The 20072-nt window shown below is 37.7% G+C and overlaps 2 protein-coding genes across 6 annotated transcripts in view; one reads left to right on the top strand and one right to left on the bottom strand.

Annotated features, from left to right (window-relative positions):
* Positions 1-10139, top strand: part of WDR41 (WD repeat domain 41) — a 45318-nt gene extending 35179 nt beyond the window's left edge. The window contains exons 9-13 of one of the 2 annotated variants that reach the window (XM_007175881.2): positions 1062-1246; positions 4178-4299; positions 5134-5222; positions 6168-6301; positions 9312-10139. In XM_007175881.2, coding sequence (XP_007175943.2) covers positions 1062-1246; positions 4178-4299; positions 5134-5222; positions 6168-6301; positions 9312-9464 — 683 coding nt within the window. In that variant the 3' untranslated portion in view covers positions 9465-10139. Of the gene's footprint in view, positions 1-1061; positions 1247-4177; positions 4300-5133; positions 5225-6167; positions 6302-9311 lie in introns of those variants that run through there. The other variant, XM_057541776.1, reaches the window with a different exon arrangement.
* A 1972-nt stretch (positions 10140-12111) lies between these two features.
* PDE8B (phosphodiesterase 8B) overlaps positions 12112-20072 on the bottom strand; it is a 269134-nt gene continuing 261173 nt past the window's right edge. For all 4 annotated transcript variants that reach the window (XM_057541773.1, XM_057541775.1, XM_057541774.1 and 1 more), the window contains 2 exons: positions 17779-17908; positions 12112-14853 (listed from right to left, as the gene is read on the bottom strand). In XM_057541773.1, the coding sequence (XP_057397756.1) occupies positions 14744-14853; positions 17779-17908 (240 nt within the window). In that variant the 3' untranslated portion in view covers positions 12112-14743. The remainder of the gene's footprint in view (positions 14854-17778; positions 17909-20072) is intronic.

Below are 20072 nucleotides of genomic sequence, written 5' to 3'. Positions count from 1 at the left end.
CCTGACAGAGCTCCTAAATCCCTTGGAATTTCCTGGGTGATGCGAGTGTCTTTTGTTCTAATGAGGCTACTCTTTCTTGATGGGCTCCTGGATGGGGGCTGGTCACCAGAAAGACCAAGCCATTATTAGAAGCTTAGAATTTTTGGCCACTGGCCACCCGCCCCCGCGGCAATTCTCCAGAGAGGGGAGAGGGGCTGGATGTGGAGTTAGTCATCAGTCATGCCTATGTGATGACGTTTCCATAAAAATCCCAACAGTATGGGGTTCAGAGAGCTTCTGAGTTGCCAAACACGTGGAGGTGCTGGGAGAGCGGCATGCTCAGAGAGGGCACGCGTGCTCTGCGATCCTTCCCACATACCTTGCCCTGTGCATCTCCTCCATCTGGATGTTCATCTGTATCCTTTATCATGTCCTTGTTTAATAAAGTAAGTAAACTGTTTTCCTGAGTTCTGTGAGCCATTCTAGCAAATTAATTGAACCTGATGAGGGGATGTGGGACTCTTTGATTTATAGCCAGTTGGTCAGAAACACAGGTAACAACCTGGATTTGCAGTTAGTATCTGAAGTGGGAGAAGTCTTGCAGGACTGAGTCCTTAACTTGTGGGATCTGACACTATTTCCAGGTAGACAGTGTCAAAGTTGAGTTGAATTGTAGGGACACTCAGCTGGTGTTGCAGAATTGCCTGGTGTGGGAAAACCCCACACATCTGGTGTCAGGCATGTGGTGAGTGTGGGAGTAAAGGAGAAACAGAAGTGTAGCTTCTCTTCACTGTGTATGATCCAAGGTAACGTTCTTTTGTTTTTATTCCCCAAATACTTAACCAAATAGTCCAGCATGAGGTATTTCTTTCTTCACTGAATTGAAATGCAATCATTATCACATACTAAATTTCTAAGTAAACTTGAGTCTATTTCTGATAATCTTCCTGTTTGGCTTGTCTAGTTACCTCACTGTTCTAAACATTGTGATTTTATAGAGCAATACTACGAGGCAGTTCATTCATTTTTATGTTTAGCCTAGGTAAATGGTCAATAATGAGACATATATGAACTCTGCCTAGATTTGAGTTTTGTAACTGGCTCCCATGTTGGAGAGCTCATCATCTGGGATATCCTGGACTGGACTGTGCAGGCCTGTGAACGCAACTTCTGGGACCCATCTCCACAGCTGGACACTCAGCAAGAAATAAAACTCTGTCAAAAGCCAAATGACGTTTCTATTCATCATTTCACATGGGATGAAGAGGTAAAAAAAAAAAAAAAAAAATTGAGAAAAATATCTATAATCTTGTCTCTTTTAATAAACCCAGTTTCTAATTTTTAAAATTTAATCTCCTGATCATATAGAAAGTTATCATTCCCTGTGTTCATGTTGTGCTCTAAAATGTTTTGATATTTTTCAAAGCTTGCATCACTTGCTTTAAAAAAGAATTTTAATCTTAGCCTCTTATCTTTGAGGCAAGGAAGTGATTAAATGGCCACAGATTTAAAAACCCTATTGAAATTTTGAGTTGGATTAAATATTCCCACAGGATTTGAGGATAATGCTTAAAATTGTTCTAAGAAACACTTTGAGAAAGAATCCTTTTGAAGATTCTGGTGCATTTCCTGGAGCAGTAGAGGAAATTAAAAATTTCAGGAATGCCTTTCTTTTAGTCTTCTAGCATCATGGGGCAAGATAATTGTGTGAGAATTAATGATTTCAATCCTTTAGGCCTTGGCAGTGATGCTCTTGAAGCACTTTACATCCTTTTTTGCAGTAAGAGATTAGTACCAATGGATTTCTGAATCTTGGCTCTGATCTGAACATCTCTTTTAGCTTCAGGGGCTCAGAAAATATGTTTAAAATGGGGGTTCCTTTTCTAAATATAATCACAAGAAATGTTTGAGTTATAAACTTTGAGGAGAGGGGTTAGAGGAGGCTTTTATCTCACTTTATTTTGTGCCTTCCTGTACTGTTTAAATCTTCTAATTGTATGTGTTTTGTTATTTTTATTTAAAAATTCAGTAATAGTGTTCTGGATGGGGAGAGCATGGTCTGTTTTTTTGTTTTTGTTTTTGTTTTGGCTTTCTTTGCACCTCTCTTACCTTAAAAACAAAACAAAACTAAAACAGTAGGGTAAGAATAGGTTAAAGAACACTATTCTACCTAAAGATTAAGTTTCTTTATATCCCAATTTTATTTTGAAAAAAAAAAAGTAAATACATATGATAAAAGACAGTAGTCTCAGAAAAGATGGAAACTATTTCTAAAAGACAGTAGTCTCAGAAAAGATGGAAACTATTTCTAAGAGTTGTAGCCCTAAAAATTTTATATGTATATATATATTTATCTTTCTTTTTAAAAAAATTAATTAATTATTTATCTTTGGCTGTGTTGGGTCTTCTTGTTGCGCGCAGGCTTTTCTCTAGTTGCGGCAAGCAGCGGCTACTCTTCAGTTGTGGTGCGCGGGCTTCTCATCGCAGTGGCTTCTCTTGTTGCCGAGCACGGGCTCCAGGTGCGTGGGCTCAGTTGTTGTGGCTCACGGGCTCCGGAGTACAGGCTCAGCAGTTGTGGCGCACGGGCTAAGTTGCTCCGCGGCATGTGGGATCTTCCCAGACCAGGGATCGAACCTGTGTCCCCTGTATTGGCAGGCGGATTCTTAAGCACTGTGTCACCAGGGAAGTCCGTATATATTTTTAATTTGATACCTTTTTCTCACTTTTGTAAAAGTGTTTAAAGTTTTGCATTTTGTATTCTCTTTAATCTTAAAATTTTCGATTGGTGTTATTAACTGCTATAAATGCTTAATAAAGCATTAATAAAGCACTCAGTTTTCCCTAATTTTCTTTGTTTTATAGGAGTTTTTTTCTTTCTGCAGGGGGGCCATTCATTGTTGATGACAAGTGATTGAATAGAGTGATTCTGTTGAGTAAAGGCTGCCCCAAAGCTTATTAATTCTCTAGTTGTGTGGATAATTTTCTTTGTGACTTTGGATAAATCATTTAAACTCTGCACAGATTTCCTGGTCCATATAACTAGTTTCTGAGGTTTCTCTGCATTGAATGTTACCCAGGGCACTAGATTTTAGCAAGTTGGCTAGCTGTTCTCGTTAACGCTCATGGCACTGATCTTCAGCTTGCATTGCTACATGCAGAATACCAATCCTGAGGGTCAAGGGGATCATTCCAGATTTAGACTCTGGTAAGCCTTGGGGGGCATGTTTTGGTCGAGATACTGTAGGTCTGAATTGGTGTTGTAGCCTTTGAGGCTGCATGAGAAGTATTCTTTGATGAGAACAGGTAGGCAAAAAAAAAAGAATTTTTGAAAGGTCTTTCTACTGGCATACCTACGGAGTAAGAATGAATGATTTTAAGACAAGAGCTACCAGAAGTCTAGTGACTTGCAAAATAATTTCGGAAGCTAGGTGGTATGGTATGAGGCAAGAGTAAGGGACTGGAGTAACATGACCTGGATTCTAATATCAAACTCTCACGTCTTAATTTTTGTGTGATATTAATCTTTTTTTATTTTGACTTGTTATTCTGGAAAATAGCTTTTCCTACATTAATGAGATGTGAAGTTGAAGTAAGGTAAATATTGGTGAAAGTACTTTCAAAAGATTAAAGCTGTTTTAGTAAAAAGGTGTTTCTAATACTACATTTGGAAAAATGTTTTTGTGAAGCCACTGTATATATGCCACTATAGCATATGCTTTTTTGTATCCTTTATAGGTCTTGTGATGCTTAAGATGTGGAGTGCAAGTAATTTTGCTCACATTTTTCAGGCAAAAGAAGCTAAGTAGTTTTCCCAAGGATATAGTATTATGTGAATGAAAACCTAGGTTGTACCTCAGCAGCTCCACCTCCACTGCAGGCCAATCTGTCAGCCACAGCTCCTTTCTGTAGCTGTCACGTTTCAATGAGGAAGAAAGCGATGCTGTGGGGCATAATATACAAAGCTTTCTCTGTATTAGCAGTTGTGTCCTTCCACCTTCTAAATGCTGAGCTTTCCTTTGTGCTTTGATATTTTTGGATTTCAGAGGGCAGTACAATAATTTGGGCTGAAGGCTAGGAATAGGGAAGGTAACGATGGCTTTCTGATCTCACACCAGGGCTGGAAATCTATTACACCAGGTAGTGATAAGTACTAGTTTTATGCCCATTTCTGAACTTCCCCCTCCTCCCCCCCGCCCAGAATGTATTTGTTGCAGTTGGAAGGGGTTTATACGTGTATAACCTTCAAATGAAGCGTGTGATTGCCTGCCAGAAAACTGCACATGACTCCAATGTCCTGCACGTTGCCAAACTTCCAAACAGGTACAAGTTTCCGTCAGTTCTGTAACAGCTGAAAGAAATGCATAGTTCCCAGGGCCACCAGTGTAATTTTTCAAGGGGCAAAGTCACCTGGCTCCGTGGCTTGACCTGTTATGTTCTTTTGGAAATTGAGAATACCCCATGGCTGTCTTAACAGAAGAGTTTGTGGCAATATATTACGAAATTTACAAGAAGCAAGGTTCAAATGAATTACATTGAATTTCATTATAAGAAAAGATAATTTAAAATTTGGTATTTATTTTAAAAGATAAAAGACTTTTGGGCACTGACTGTGTACTAATTTTTCTTTTTATATTTTCCACAAACCCACCTTTTTGGTGGTGGTGTTTGATTACGGCTACAATTAAATGGTAGTCTCCTTGTGGGCTAAGGCTACCAACCGAGGGCTTTCCCCTCAGGGTAGATTTGGCTGTTGAGTTTCTAGGGATGAATTATATGAAGGAAATAGAATTATTTTCTATGCAGGATACTTTTAGAGTGAGAGGTGCCCTGAGAAGAGATACAGTGAGAGGAAGGAATGAGACTTCTCAGGATATTGTGAAACTGTAATTCGTAACCTGTTTCCTGAATGCATTTTTAAAAATGGAAATGATACATATTTATAACATTTGAACCAATGTAACAGTATAATGTGTGCCTTTCTTGAGGAGTGCTTTTACTTTGCATTGTAAAGCCATATTGATAAATTGTGATTTTTATTGGCTCCTGCCAAGAGCTGAATAAAAGCAGTTGAGGGCTCCACTGATTTCTCTCACTGCAAATTTAGCATTGGCCTTCCATGGTGCTCTTTTTATCACTGATTTTCTCTTCTGACAGGCAATTAATCTCATGCTCAGAAGATGGCAGTGTACGCATTTGGGAGTTACGAGAAAAACAGCAGCTTGCAGCTGAACCTGTACCAACAGGTGAGTATCTTTTCTCAAAAAGGTAGTCTTGCTTTTTTTTTTTCTCTCATATGCAAGACAGAGGTATGTAACCACAAAGTAATATACAGTGTGCTCCAAATAAGCATCAGATGTTTACATGAAGCATTTGGTAATTGGGATCTAGGATTCACATTTAAATATTGCTTTACTGTAGAACTACCTGTTTATTTCAATTCAACTAGGATTTTTTTGTTTTGAGGGAAAACTATTATTCCTGGTAATCTGACTGACCAGATGGCCTAATGAACTATTTACTCATTTATATTGTCTGTAATTATGTCTGGTATACAGACAGAATTTGTATCATCAGGTGTCAAAGCTCTTTCAGCCTTAAAGCATTATCATTAACATTGAACTCAATTTATTTAGAAACATTTTTGTATTTATATCATAATCTCATGAACTCTTTGATTTTCAGGCATTGATTTGAAAAACAAAATCCCTGTTAGTTAGCAACCTTTGCATAAGAAATCAGATGCTGGTACCCCTGGAATTTCTTCTGGTTATTTGAAGTCATAGGGCATTGCTCTGGGACATCCCTATGTTGCTTTTTGTCTACCCTTTATCGATAAATCTGAGTTGTGACCTCCCCCCCCCCACCCCCGCCTCATTGCCATTCAGGCCTTTCATTTCTCTCCTCTTTGATTCCCATTGCCTTTTCCTCACGTTAACACACCTTCACCAGTGCCTGAGTAGGGACAATAAAAAGAGATGAGCAACAAACCTGGGTAGCTAAGAGGAAACGAAGTAACATATTTAAAAAACCCTAGCATAGTACCTGGTACCATCCACTCACTTAGCCCTTGACTAAAATAAGTGGGGAACACTTTTGCATTTAAGTTTTGTTTTTCTGATCTTACATTATTATTATAAGAAAAGAGCACAGTAATTTTGAAAATGACTGAAATGGCTGTGTTTTTCTAGGTTTTTTTAACCTGTGGGGATTTGGAAGAGTAAATAAACAGGCCAGCCACCCTGCTAAAAAACAACAAGAAAATAGCACTTCATGTTCGCTGGAGCTTATTGGCGATTTAATTGGACACTCATCATCTGTGGAGGTATTATTTTTAATAGTCATATAAATGTCCAGGGAATTCCTGCTTTTTGCATCTCACTGCTCTTCTTTCATTTGGTCTCGTAAAGACCTAAACTTTCTCTTATCTGTAGGTTTTTGTGGAATCTAAACATGGAATGGGATAGGTTACATAGTATGTGCCATTAGGATCTCCCTTTACAGAGAAATGAATTGAAGAAGGAATGTCTTGCTTCTAAAAAATGGCTTAATTACTATTACTTATGAGATGTAGGTAGATAGCTGACAATAAGGACGGTGTGAATAATGTTGAATATATAACAACAGTAGTAAATAGAGGGTACATGGAGGGTTGTGCTTATGTATGTAGAGGTAAAGCCTTATAGAATCTAATTCCAGGGAACTTTATCAAATTTATGAACAGAGTACTGTTTTACCTTCCTTTGGAGGATAATAATCTGTTAGCTTTAGTAAAACCCAGTGTCTTGATTGTCATTGTGCATATATGAAAATAATAGTTGAGAATTATAGGATGCATAAAGTTCTAACTTGTTATAAATATATTCAAATACTTTAATATTTACTATAGGCATTATTGCCTGTAATGAAGAAGGAATAAGACCAGTCGAGGTAAAGAGATGATTGGAACTGGTAACAGTATAAGTAGAGCCCTAAGTAATGAATTTTTTTTTTTATTCCTCCCCGGCTCCCTCCCTTCCATCCCCCCTCCCTCCCTTCCTTCCCCCCTCCCTCCCTTCCTTCCCCCCTCCCTCTGTGCTGGTCTTAGTTGCGGCATTCGGGAATCTTTGTTGTGGCATACGGGCTCCTAGTTTTAGTATGCGGGATCTAGTTCCCATGTGCTGCAGGCCCCCTGCATTGGGAGCATGGAGTCTTAACCACTGGATCACCAGGGAAGTCCCATGAGTTTCTTAAATTGTTCTTCCCTGTTTCATAGCCAGGGAGGAACAAATTGTTTTTCATTTGGAAGTACATTTATGCTTAGAAGCAACAGCACAAAACTTGTTATTAGCATTTCCTGTATTTCAGGCGCTATACTAGACACTGGAGTTTACAAAGAGATATAATATAAAAATATTATGGTCCTGAATATGAGCTGAACCTTGATGCGTAGGTAGGATTAAGATAGTCTTATGACCGTAAGCTCCCTGATTTTGGGTACTCATGTCTTACTCATTTTTGCCTTCCTCCACCAGGTAGCCCAGTTGTTTTCATTTTGTTTTTTAACTTAGGGAGTTGTGCAGATGGAATGTCGTAGACAGGAGGGCAAAGATAGAATCTACTTTGTGGCAAGGAGCAGGTTGGCTAGGCTGGAGGACTGTGTTCCAATGAATGGACACAGTAGGAGATAAAGCTGGGAAAGTAGTTTGGGGTCAGATTACTGAATGTAAGGCTAAGGAGTTTGGACTTTTAAAAAATATTCATACATACATACATAAATAAAACGTTTATTTATTTTGGCTGTGTTGGGTCTTTGCGCACGGGCTTTCTCTAGTTGCGGCGAGTGGGGGCTACTCTTCGTTGCGGTGTGCGGGCTTCTCATTGCGGTAGCTTCTTGTTGTGGAGCACGGGCTCTAGGCGCGCTGGCTTCAGTAGTTGTGGCTCACGGGCTTAGTTGCTCCACGGCATGTGGTGTCTTCTCGGACCAGGGCTTGAACCTGTTTCCCCTGCATTGGCAGGTGGATTCTTAACCACTGCACCACCAGGGAAATCCCTGGACTTTATGTTTTAAATAGTAGGAACCTGTTAAAGGTTTTTAAATGGTGTGGCACATTTGTCATTGTATGGAAGTGTTTGATTCTTAGAAATTTTCCTGAGTGGAAGTGTTGACATTTAATTACTTTTTAAAAGTATCTCTGGCTTCACTGAGAAAATCTTGGCTCTTGCTTGAATTTTCTCATTCCTTTTTTCTTTTGATCCTTAGTCTCTAAGCCTAGTCCTATCTACCTGTATTTATTGAATTCTAACTTTTCCATCATCTCCTGAGAAATTTTGCTCTGCTACGTCTCCACCCCTCACTCCTACATCATCAGCTGAGCCCTTTTCCCGCTATCTTCAGAAATGTATGAGTTATTTCTTAGAAAACTCGCATCCTATTTTCCTATTTCTCTCCTTTATTTCACTCTTTCCCTCAAAGAGCTCATCCTTTTCATAGTTTCATTTATCTCCTCTCTAATACCAGCTCTCCACTCCATAGGATGCATGCTGCCTTCTCATCAACATTCCATTTTCCTGTTCTTACCTTCCAGCCTGTTCCTTAACTGGGCATGACCTTCCTTTTATTTGGAGAGTTTTATGTTTTTGAAGCTTTCTCTGACAATTTCATTCATTATTGATCTATGCCTCCTTTTTCTGCATTTCTGTGGCAAATCATAGCCTGAACTATGTTATTTAGTACCTGATTACATCATCTTTAATTGGTACCCTTATTGTTTCAACTATGATTTGGTTTTCACAACTGAATTAGAACCTTCTTGAGGGTAGGGACCATAAGCATATAGATGACACCCAGTAAATGCTTAAGGATTGATTATGTCTCTGTTTTAGAGAGCTAAAGCCATTGTTTATCTTGGAGAATTTGGAATTCAGACATTTTATTGGTGGCCATTTTTGCATAAATAAGAAGGCCGGTAAAAATGATTAAGTAAAGCAGGTTTGTTGGGACTTCTCCTGACAAAAAACTTAAAACCAATACTTGAGGAATTAGATAATGGTAAAATTTAGACGATACTTTGGGAATTCATGTACTTTACAAAAATAGCTGTTATTTATAGTTCTGTAGTTGAGTAGTATTTACAAAGTTCTGATATTTAAAATACTAGATATTGGTCTAGCATTTGTATGTGATTATCACTCACACTTAAAAATAACATTTCTCATGAAAGATACAGAGTTTTACAGTCAGATCCAAAGAAGTCTCCAAGGTACACATTTTAACAAGCACCTGTCAATCTAGTTAGTATTAGCCTCTTCTCCTTGAAGTTCCTATAATCAGTAATTAAAAATTTTTTTTGCAGATGTTTCTGTACTTTGAAGATCATGGACTAGTGACATGTTCTGCTGATCATCTCATTATTTTGTGGAAAAATGGAGAACGAGAATCTGGATTGCGCAGCTTAAAGTTATTTCAAAAATTAGAGGAGAATGGTGACTTATATCTTGCTGTCTAGTTTAAGGAATTTGAACACCTGTGCATGAACCTTGAACAGCAAATGTAGGGGTAATACTCTGAAAACCATTAGCATATTAATCACTTAAATTTTGTAATATTTTTTTTCTTGTTACTCCATAAAATTCCAATTGTTTGAATTCTTTTTTCTGGGGCTGCAAACCAGTAACAAGTTGCTTCTCAGGTATTAGTACATTCACCAAAGAATATAGCACAAGTTTTTCATTTGACTTTTCACATAGCAGTTACCTGAAACCATTGAAGGAATGGGTCTAATTTCAGCAGTGAATTTTCAGAAAGTGAAGTTTTCAGAGTTCATCACATATACCTTTTGAAGCAGAATTAAATTATACCACAGTGTCCTCACAGAGATAAATTTTTTATGCTCTGAAAAAAATTCTACACCAGAAATTATATGAGCTTATGTTTAATGAGGAGAAGAGTACTTGGAGCCTCTCACTCTCTTTAATGTAATTATATTGCCTCTAACTAAATTTTTATTCATCACCAGGGATTAGATTTTTAAAATATTACATGTACTTTCTTTCATTTAGCCTTTTTGGATTTTGAAATACCTGACTGTTCTCCAGAGTTAGTATTTTAACTATACCTGTCATTCTTTTAAAGATTTATTCAAGGAACCTACTTTTATGGAAATAAATATACATGATCATCATTATAGACGATATTTTGGGAGAAAAATTAAAAATCCAGTGAAGAGTAAATAGGTAGGATGTAGCATATCTTGAATTTAAACCCTGAGATAGCCGGAAAACTGATGCCTCCCTGTAGGAAATGAAGATTCCATAATAATTGTACTTTGTGCTGCTACTGAAGTGGTGAGTGCTGTGTGTGTTTTAAGCTTCTTAATTTGAACCTAGACCCTGGGAGGAGGTAGAAATAGAAATAACAGTGTTTGTTTTTTATTTTTTGGTTTTCTTTAGAGCCGGTTTGATTAAGAATTCTTGTGATAAATTTAAATATATCCTTTCTCCTCCAAATCCCCCTGGTCTTTAGTAACTCTCAATTTTCTAAACATGAAGCAAACCTGAATCTCTAACTGTTTTAACTACAGCTTTTTTTTTTTTTGTGCCAACTAATTTGTTTAAATCTTTTTTTTTTTTAAATTCTAGCTACTAAAATCCCTATAAACTCAAATCAGGAGAAATCTTCTAATTAGGGTGTATTTTTCCCCCTAGCCTGAACAGCTATTGACTAGATTCTTGGTAATAATAGACCAGCAGCTGCCCCTCATATATGCCAGAGATGAGAGCTAGATCAGTAAAGTTACAGTGTTTCCAAAGTGCCTGATTCATCTTACCATTGGCTCAAATATGAAATGTTTGAGCCAGGCATCACTTATGAGGAGTTTCTTGCAGACCACTGAGATTTAATCATCTTCATCACCCCATCAGCCTTAGAACACTCTTTCTCCCTTTTGGTACTAAAGAATAAAAATTAAAACGTGTTCCATACATTAAAAAATGGGTGGGTTTAATTGTGGAGTTAATCTTAAACTGCTGATGAAAGAATCGTATTGAAGTAAACACCAGGTGGCTGATGTGTCAGAGGACTAATCCTTCTCGAAGAACACTTTCTGGATTTATTTGTTCATCACACACACCCTAATGGAATCTTGGTAAATTGTTGTTTTCACTAGTTGTTTTACCTTTGACAGTTGTTGTTTCCTCAACTGCCTACAAAGTCTGGAAGAGCTATGGTCATCTATGCCAGACCAGTGCCATAATGTTATAAATAAGGAAGCTGAAGCCCAGTAAGGTAAGACCTTCCAGTTAGTTAGCTCAATTCTCATTAGCATCAGTGAATGAATTTAAAAACAGAAATTGAACATGACTGGAATGAGAAAGAAGGGTTGTATGATTACCCCTTGAGCAAAACCAGATAATGTTCATAGTAATTGTTTCTGTTTTAATTCACAATGAAAATATACCTTTATGGAGACGACATATAATAAAATTTATTTAACCTCCATTATATAATAGAAGAATGTGAATAGAAAAATTAGCACTGCCTTTTAGCCAACAGATTGTTGTTATCGTGGCATATTTGAGCAGTCATACTGAGGCACCTCTAAACTTTCATCCTGAAATTGGAACCTGGGTAGGATTCCTAAACCAGGCAGACATGCATTTTGGTCTGAGTGCATCAGATTATTGATCAGAGTCATTTTTAGGCTTTTAATTTTCCTCCATATTCCTCCATAGATGGACTTTCTCCTATTACCAGCTAGCTTTTTCTTTGGAGATTCTACTATTAGGTCATGAGTTTTAAAGTTTTCTTGAATTGTATAAGATAGTCAAAGAATTATAAAAGGAATTCAAAGATTCTTAACTGCTTTTTTTCCTAATTTGTTCTGGATTAGTATGTAATAGTAATCTATTCACGTGAATGATACAAACCACAGGTGAGTTGGGGGAGCAAATAGTACTGAAAGTACCACTGTGAGTCCCTCTGTTATTAAAATCTAGAGGAAAGCCTCCAACCCTTCATGGGAACTTGATGGTTTTTGCTTTCATGAATGCCCTAAGGTCAGAGATGGAGTAAAACAGTGAGATGGGAAAATCTAGCAGGGACTCAGACTTGATGGCTGCTCACTAGTTGTATGCAGACTGCTGCAAAAAGTTAGAAGAATTAGAAGAATACAGCTATAACTGAGGTCGATAAATATTATGTGCATTTTTTCCATTTCCCTAGCTTAGCTTTCAGTGCTGTTATATTTGCAACACCAGAAGTAATACTATGCAGGGGTCCTTGTCATTTTTATTTAAAAATACCCTTATTACCTCATTCTTTCTCTGGCTTACTCACATAACACAATCAAGAGCCTAAACTTGAGGGACATTGTATTTATCTTTCTCAAGTTGAGTGTGTTCTGATTAATAGATGAGGCTTGTTCTTTGCCCACAAGATTAACCAGTCCTAACTCTGAAGGCAAGCGTATTTTAAAATCTTAAATTGGAAGTAAAGAATAGCCTAATTAAATTATAGGGTTATTCTGGTCCTGGTAACAGTGTTTTATAACTAACTAACTTATGGTTAAGTAGTAGTAGTAATGTGACTTCTCTCTAGATTAGATCATGTTATATTTTCCTAAATTAATAGGGTTCCCCTCAACACAGACTTATGCTCAGTATGAGAGACAATTATAATAGTTTATACTCACTCATCTGATACACATACCATCTGAAAGACTATTTGGAGGAAAGCACTATTTAGTTAGCAACTCAGTAGAAGATTACACCATAGTAGATTACACTGATAAAGAGCAGAGCTATGCTGAAGCTTTAGTACCTGGCAGTGTTAATACGAAATTAATTTGAAATTATACTGCGTCAGCTCTAACAAACATTCACATAGAAAAATGTCAGACATCTGATGAATGTCACTTACCAAATGGAACCAAAAGCGAGATGGTCAAGAAAAGATTGTCGTTGCCTCAGGCAAGCTTCTGAAGCCTAGGCAAATTATTTAGCTCCTTAAAATGGGATTCTGACATCCTGAATTTAATGTGTTCTGAAAACAAAGCGTGTGACTCATGAAATAAAGAACACTAAACCGAAATATTGAAATTATGAAAAATTTAGGCCAAAGAGGTAAAATAAAAACAGCTGTTAGGAATGAAAAATGGCTGTAGGAATTTAGTTACAAGTACTTCACAAAAACATTTTCATCACATTTACATAGTGCAGCATTACAATACAAAGCTAGCTGCTGTCCTGACCAAGCAAGTTCTCTTACCATCTAACAAAAATAATTTAGGTACATTTCTTTGCATGGAATTGTCATATATGTTTCCATTTGTTGGTACAAAACATAGAAAAAAACATTGGCATGTTTTGTAGTGATAAGTAATTTTTTCCCCCATGTACTAGTTCCAAGTGTTCTGCATTCCAATTTTCATTTGAAAAAAGTAACTAACTACTGGTTCAGTTAATTTAGTCTGTTTGTTTATACCTCTTAGAAATGCAGCATGAAGTACAGAGAATTTGAAAGAAAAAGATTTTGTTTACGGAATCTCTAATTTATAATACATAAAGAAGGGTTGGCTGGTAAAAGAGAAAAGAAAATCTCAAGTCTGACTTCATGTAGACCACAGAAAGTTGTGAAAAGAGCTGTATAAAAATATGCACTTGTGCTTTAGAAGCTTTTAGCATACAATTAATAGCTTAAAATAGTATTTACTGCTTCCCCATATGCTATTTTCTGATATATTTACACACCTTGCAATCTTTTTTTCATCATTAAAGCAAAATGGCATGATCTTAAATATAGATAGGTTAAAAACATCTGAACCTTAAAACTTCCTCTGCCTCCTCAGTACTCGGCACAACGTACTCCATGGACTTAAACCCAGAAAATTTAGATTGCTTTAATAAAAATTTTAAACAGCAAATGTATATAAATTTTTTTTTTTTAAAAAGCTTGTCCAAGGGCATTCAGATTAATGGCTTGTATATAATACCTACTATAGTGCCTTGTAACTGACTCTGTAAACCAGAAATAAAGGGAAAAAGCTCTTGGATTCCCCCCAGACAAGATGTCACTTCCTTCCCCATCATGGTTGGCTTTCTGTTAAGATGAATCCCTTTTGTAGGAGAGAGGACTACACAGGCTGCTGATACCAGTCTAGAGAAGGCACTCAACCAGGCCAAGACAGACTGTGTTCTAACTTGGGTGTTACACCGTTGATCAGAACCACCTAGCCATGGAGGCTCTGAAGCTAACTAGTTTATCAGCAGTTTGGTCCTAGTTGTTTTGCTCACTTTATATGGGTTTTTTTTCCTTATTCTTATGAACCTTTTAGATTGATGATGCTCTTGAGGAAAATAGTCAAGCTAAACAGTGATGGTGACTTTCATGGTAAAAGATGAGCTAAACCACTAGCTAAGCTACATGGTCCATCATCCACAGAGATGGTGGGCTCGTGGGCACCAAGTTTTTGCTGCATGTCTCCTGCTAGTTACAGTGAATCAGCTGCAGGGTTTGATGAGGGCAGACAGGATGACAGCAGGGCAAAGGATTTTGCCATGTGTTTGTTCTGTCACTAAGTGATTGTTCAAAAGAACATATATTTTTCTTCATGGAACATAATTTTCTAAAAATGAAATTTGGGAAGTTGAATGATTCAAAGTCAGATATTAAACATTAGCTCCTTAACCTACACCTGTCATTTTCATTATGAAGGAAAGCCTCTTGTTTACACTACTGTGATTCACAGTGCCCTTTGTAGATCAAGAGGTCACCTTCTCTGTCTTGGCTTTAGCTGTCAGATGGAAGCCTCAGACTTTTGCACTTTAGGTCATCTAACGTCTTCCAGTGTTTGTAGTTATCGGCCAAATGTTGCATCAGGGTTGGCAGGTGTGCAAAGGCTGCAAGGATATAAGAGAATAAAAAGAAGCCTGTTAAGTTAGATTCCAGGAGCATTTATAAGGTTGGGGCTCTGTGGGACAAATTTGGGATCAGAATTGGAGGAGAGGTGCCCTAGGTTAGGCCTCAGGTGAACACAGAAGCATGAGAAGGATGAGTTACTAAACACTGGTTTCTGAAATATGAACAGGTCCTTTTAACTAAAAATTGATAACAAAAGATCAGAAAGAGAAATTAAAGAAACAATGCCATTTACTGTCACATCAAAAAGAATAAAATACCTTGGAATAAACCTACCTAAGGAGGCAAAAAACCTGTACTCTGAAAACTATAAGATGTTGATGAAAGAAATCAAAGATGACACAAACACATGGAAGGATACCATGTTCTTGGATTGGAAGAATCAATATTGTGAAAATGACTATACCACCCAAGGCAATCTACAGATTCAGTGCAATCCCTATCAAGATACCAATGACATTTTTCACAGAACTAGAACGAAAATTTTTTTAATTTATAAGGAAACACAAAAGACCCTGAATAGCTAAAGCAATCCTGAGGAAGAAAATCAGAGCTGGAGGAATCAGGCTCCCTGGCTTCAGACTATACTTCAAAGCTACAGTAGTCAAAATGGTATGGTACTGGCACAAAAACAGAAGTATAGATCAATGGAACAGGACAGAAAGCCCAGAAATAAACCCATGCATCTATGGTCAATTAATCTACGACAAAGGAAGCAAGAATATACAATGGAGAAAAGACAGTCTCTTCAATAAGTGGTGCTGGGGAAACTGGACAACTACATGTAAAAGAATGAAACTAGAACATTCTGTAACACCAATAAACTCAAAATGGATTGAAGACCTAAATGTAAGGCTGGCTACTATAAAACTCTTAGAGGAAAACATAGGCAGGACACTCTTCACCATAAATTGCAGCAGTATCTTTGCATCCACCTTGTACCTAGAGTAATGAAAATAAAAACAAAAATAAACAAATGGGACCTAATTAAACTTAAAACTTTTTGCACAGCAAAGGAAACCATTGACAAAATGAAAATACAACCCACAGAATGGGAGAAAATATTTGCAAACGAAGCAACCAACAAGGGATTAATCTCAAAAATATACCAATAGGGGCTTCCCTGGTGGCACAGTGGTTGAGAATCTGCCTGCCAATGCAGGGGACACGGGTTCGAGCCCTGGTCTGGGAAGATCCCACATGCCGCGGAGCAACTAAGCCCGTGAGCCACAACTACTGAGCCTGCACGTCTGGAGCCTGTGCTCCGCAACGAGAGGCCGCGACAGTGAGAGACCCGCGCAATGCAATGAAGAGTGGCCTCCGCTCGCCGCAACTAGAGAAAGCCCTCGCACAGAAACGAAGACCCAACACAGCAAAAAATGAAAATAAATAAATTTAAAAATATATATATATACCAATAGTTCATGCAGCTCTATATCAAAAAAAAAAAAATCAAAAAACGGGCAGAAGATCTAAATAGACATTTCTCCAAAGAAGACATACAGATGGCCAAAAAGCACATGAAAAGATGCTCAACGTCACTCAATGAGAAATGCAAATCAGAACCACAATGAGGTATCACCTCACACCAGTCAGAATGGCCATCATTAAAAAGTCTACAAATAACAAATGCTGGAGAGGGTGTAGAGAAAAGGGAACCCCCCTACACTGTTGGTGGGAATGTAAATTGGTGCAGCCACTATGGAAAACGGTATGGAGGTTCCTTAAAAAACTAAAAATAGAGCTACCATATGACCCAGCAATCCCATTCTTAGGCATATACCCAGAGAAGACCATAATTCAAAAAGATACCTGCACCCCAATGTTCACTGCATCACTCTTTACAGTAGCCAAGACATGGAAGCAACCTAAATGTCCATTGACAGATGAATGGATGAAGAAGATGTGGTGTGTATGTGTATATATATATATATATATATATATATATATATATATATATATACACATACATACATACACACACATACACACACACACACATACATACATATACACACACACACACACACATAATGGAATATTACTCAGCCATGAAAAAGAGTAGGATAATGCCATTTGCAGCAACATGGATGGACCTAGAGATTATCATACTAAGTGAAGTAAGTCAGAAAGAGAAGGACAAATATATGGTATCACTTATATGTGGAATCTGAAAAAAAAATGGATACAATTGAACTTATTTACAAAACAGAAATAGACTCACAGACTTTGAAAACAAATTTATGGTTACCAAAGGGGAAACACGGGGGAAGGAACAAATTAGGAGTTTGGGGTTAACATATATACACTACTATATATAGAATAGATAACAAGAATCTACTGTATAGCACAAGGAACTCTACTCAGTGTTCTGTAATAACCTATATGGGAAAAGGATCTGAAAAAGAATGGATATATGTATATGTATAATTGAATCACTTAGCTGTACACCTGAAAGTAACCCAACATTGTAAATCAACTATACTCCGATATTAAATTCAAAAAAATTAAAAAGGATCTCAAAAAAATGAAAAGCTGTTTATCAACTGATATTACGAAAAGAATCTGTGATTCAGAGTAGACTTAGTATATTTTATGTTCTCTCTAGAATTTCCTCCAATGATAGAATAAAACTCCTGTAAGCTTTGGAAACATGTCCTTGGAAGAGTTGAACACCTGTTTATCCAGTTACCAAACATCCACTGAGTCTTCCATACACATGGTTTGTGCTGAGGACACACAAAGTGTTCATGCACCCCCACCACACCTGGCCACAAGCAGCTGACTTTTTCTTTTAAGTTACATTTCGTTTACACCTTTAGGCCCAGCCTCTGTCATTAAAGGTAACCATCATAAAGTATAGCAAAATATTCTGTTTGTGGGTAACAAAACAGGAACTGTCTTACCATCCCAAGCATCAAACATGTCTGTTATGAAGTAGTCAATAAAGGAGATCTGGGACTTGGGGATGCTACAGGTATTCCGGTCAAACACTGGCATCACTACAGGTAGCCCCTGTCTCTTCTCTTCATCAGTCTGTAAGAAATAACACAGGGCTGTGGGGCACATAAGGAGCTGTCACAGTAACATCTAGTTTGTCAGAACCACTCTGTGAAAATGGGTCATAATCCAGTTGTATCTATGAAGAAATTGGCTTGGCAAGGTCCCGAGGCTTATATAAGACAACCACCTGATGAGCTACAGTGACTGGATTCAGGTCTTCTGACTCTCAAATGTGTTATGCTATCGTACAGCCCCTCCTGAAGCACTTATCTCAGGATTCATACCCCCTTTTCTGAGATCTGTTTTCATGATTGCAATGTCAAGACTATTTTCAAAGTAACACTAATAATACTAAGTGGCATTTATACTGAGGGTACAGGAGCAATGGTGTGTTTAAAACTGCTGACGCCTTAGCGTGAATCAAAGAACTGGCACCAAGCTGTACAAATAGTCATTGTATTATTCACTGTCACATGCTTGCAGTTTAAAAGGAAAGCCAGTTTCACTTAAGAATGTCTTCATTAAAGTTGTAAGAATTATTAATCTTATTAAACTTGACCTTTGAAAATACGTGTTTTTAATATTGTGTGTGACAAAATCGGAAGTACATACAAAGCCCTTGTGCTGCACATCAATGTATTATGGTAGTCTGGATGAAAAGCAGTTAGGCAGTTGAGCTGAACTAGCTTCTTTTTTTCATGAAATAACTATGTTTTACTCAAAAGAATGACAAACTATGAGATTTTTCAGATTGGGGTATTGGTCATGCAATTCTCAAGATATGTGTAAATCTGAGTATTTTGCACATTAGAGTGTATGTTTATATGCATAAGGTCATATAATTCACTGGGCTGAAATTGAGATCCACATTTACTGGTAGTATGCTGAGCCAGAGGCTGGCTGATCAGAGACCTCATTTGTAACCTGATTTTTAGGTCACATTGTCTTGTGAACATTAGTACTTTCCTTTCTGGGAAAAGGACACCTAAACAGGGAGATTACATTAAAGAACTTAAAAGTGGTTCTTTCCCGTTCCCCATTCACATACTTTGAGAATAACTAGGAGTAGGATTTTAAGTCTTCTCTGTGGGTCCTGGGAAGCCCCGTTAATGGCCTCCTACCAGTTTTTGGCTCAGCTTGCTCATTTCAGGTCAGTCGATTAGGCAGCCTTAAAATAGCCACTGCTGTTCAAGGAGTAGTTTGGGTTTTTTCCCCTCTCTTTCTGGCAAGCTCAGAACTGCTTGTCCTATTTTTCTTTGATTCATGGGCTCTCTTCTCATCCTTGAAAGCTGCACCTAACTTACTGGGTCCTTGGCTGGCCTTTGCCCCTGCCAACCCTTTTAGACATTATCAGCTATTCTTTTGTCCTCCCTCAGTGGTACGTTCCAGCCATATTGGCACACAACCCTCCCCCCCGCCCCCTGTCCCCAAATGCATTACTTGTAGCTACTTGTGACATGTTTGTCTTTTCTATCACAAATAATAAACATTAGTCCTTAGAGCCTCTTCTTTGAAAGTAGGCCTCTTTTAAATGGCATCTTGTGTTCTACTACGTTATTCTCCTTTAATTCCTCTTCACACTGCCAAAGTTGCTGTTTTCCTTATATAAAAATTCTGTTTCTCCTCCCTACTAATTTTGCTCATAACCCTTTGTACTCCCAGAATTCTCCCAGAATGTCCTTTCCCATTTCTAAATTTTGAAATCCTTCAGAAAAAACAAAAACAAAAATACCAGCTCTAACACCTTTTCCACAAAGCCCTTCTTTTATCTAGAAAAAAAACTCTTTCTGAACTCTTAGGACTTAACATATACCTCCTTTAGAAGTGTTTTCATTTGTTTTTAATTTACCAATGTATGGACCCGTTTATGTCTATCTCCCTACCCTACTGTATTATGAGCTACCCATGGGCAAAGATGTGTCTTATGTCTATGTTCCCCAGACTGCACCATGGAGATGATAATCTAGTGAATGAATGAAGGATTTCCCAGTTTTTGTGGAAATTCAGGATCTAAAAATTTGAGGATGAAAAGATACTTCCAAAGGCTCAGTTTATCCCCCTTCCCCTAGAGAGAGTTTAGTTAGTGACCAGCCACATCAGTTAGTCTCTTGAGGGACCAGATGTCTGTTCCAGGCAGGGGTGACCCATTGCTTTCCAGGGAGGAGTCATTTATTTACTGTGACCCGGGTCCATTCCC

The sequence above is a fragment of the Balaenoptera acutorostrata genome, chromosome 2, assembly GCF_949987535.1.
Source record: "Balaenoptera acutorostrata chromosome 2, mBalAcu1.1, whole genome shotgun sequence".
NCBI lineage: Eukaryota > Metazoa > Chordata > Mammalia > Artiodactyla > Balaenopteridae > Balaenoptera > Balaenoptera acutorostrata.
The sequence above is the reverse complement of the archived record's forward strand: the minus strand, read 5'-3'. Positions and strand labels throughout refer to the sequence as shown.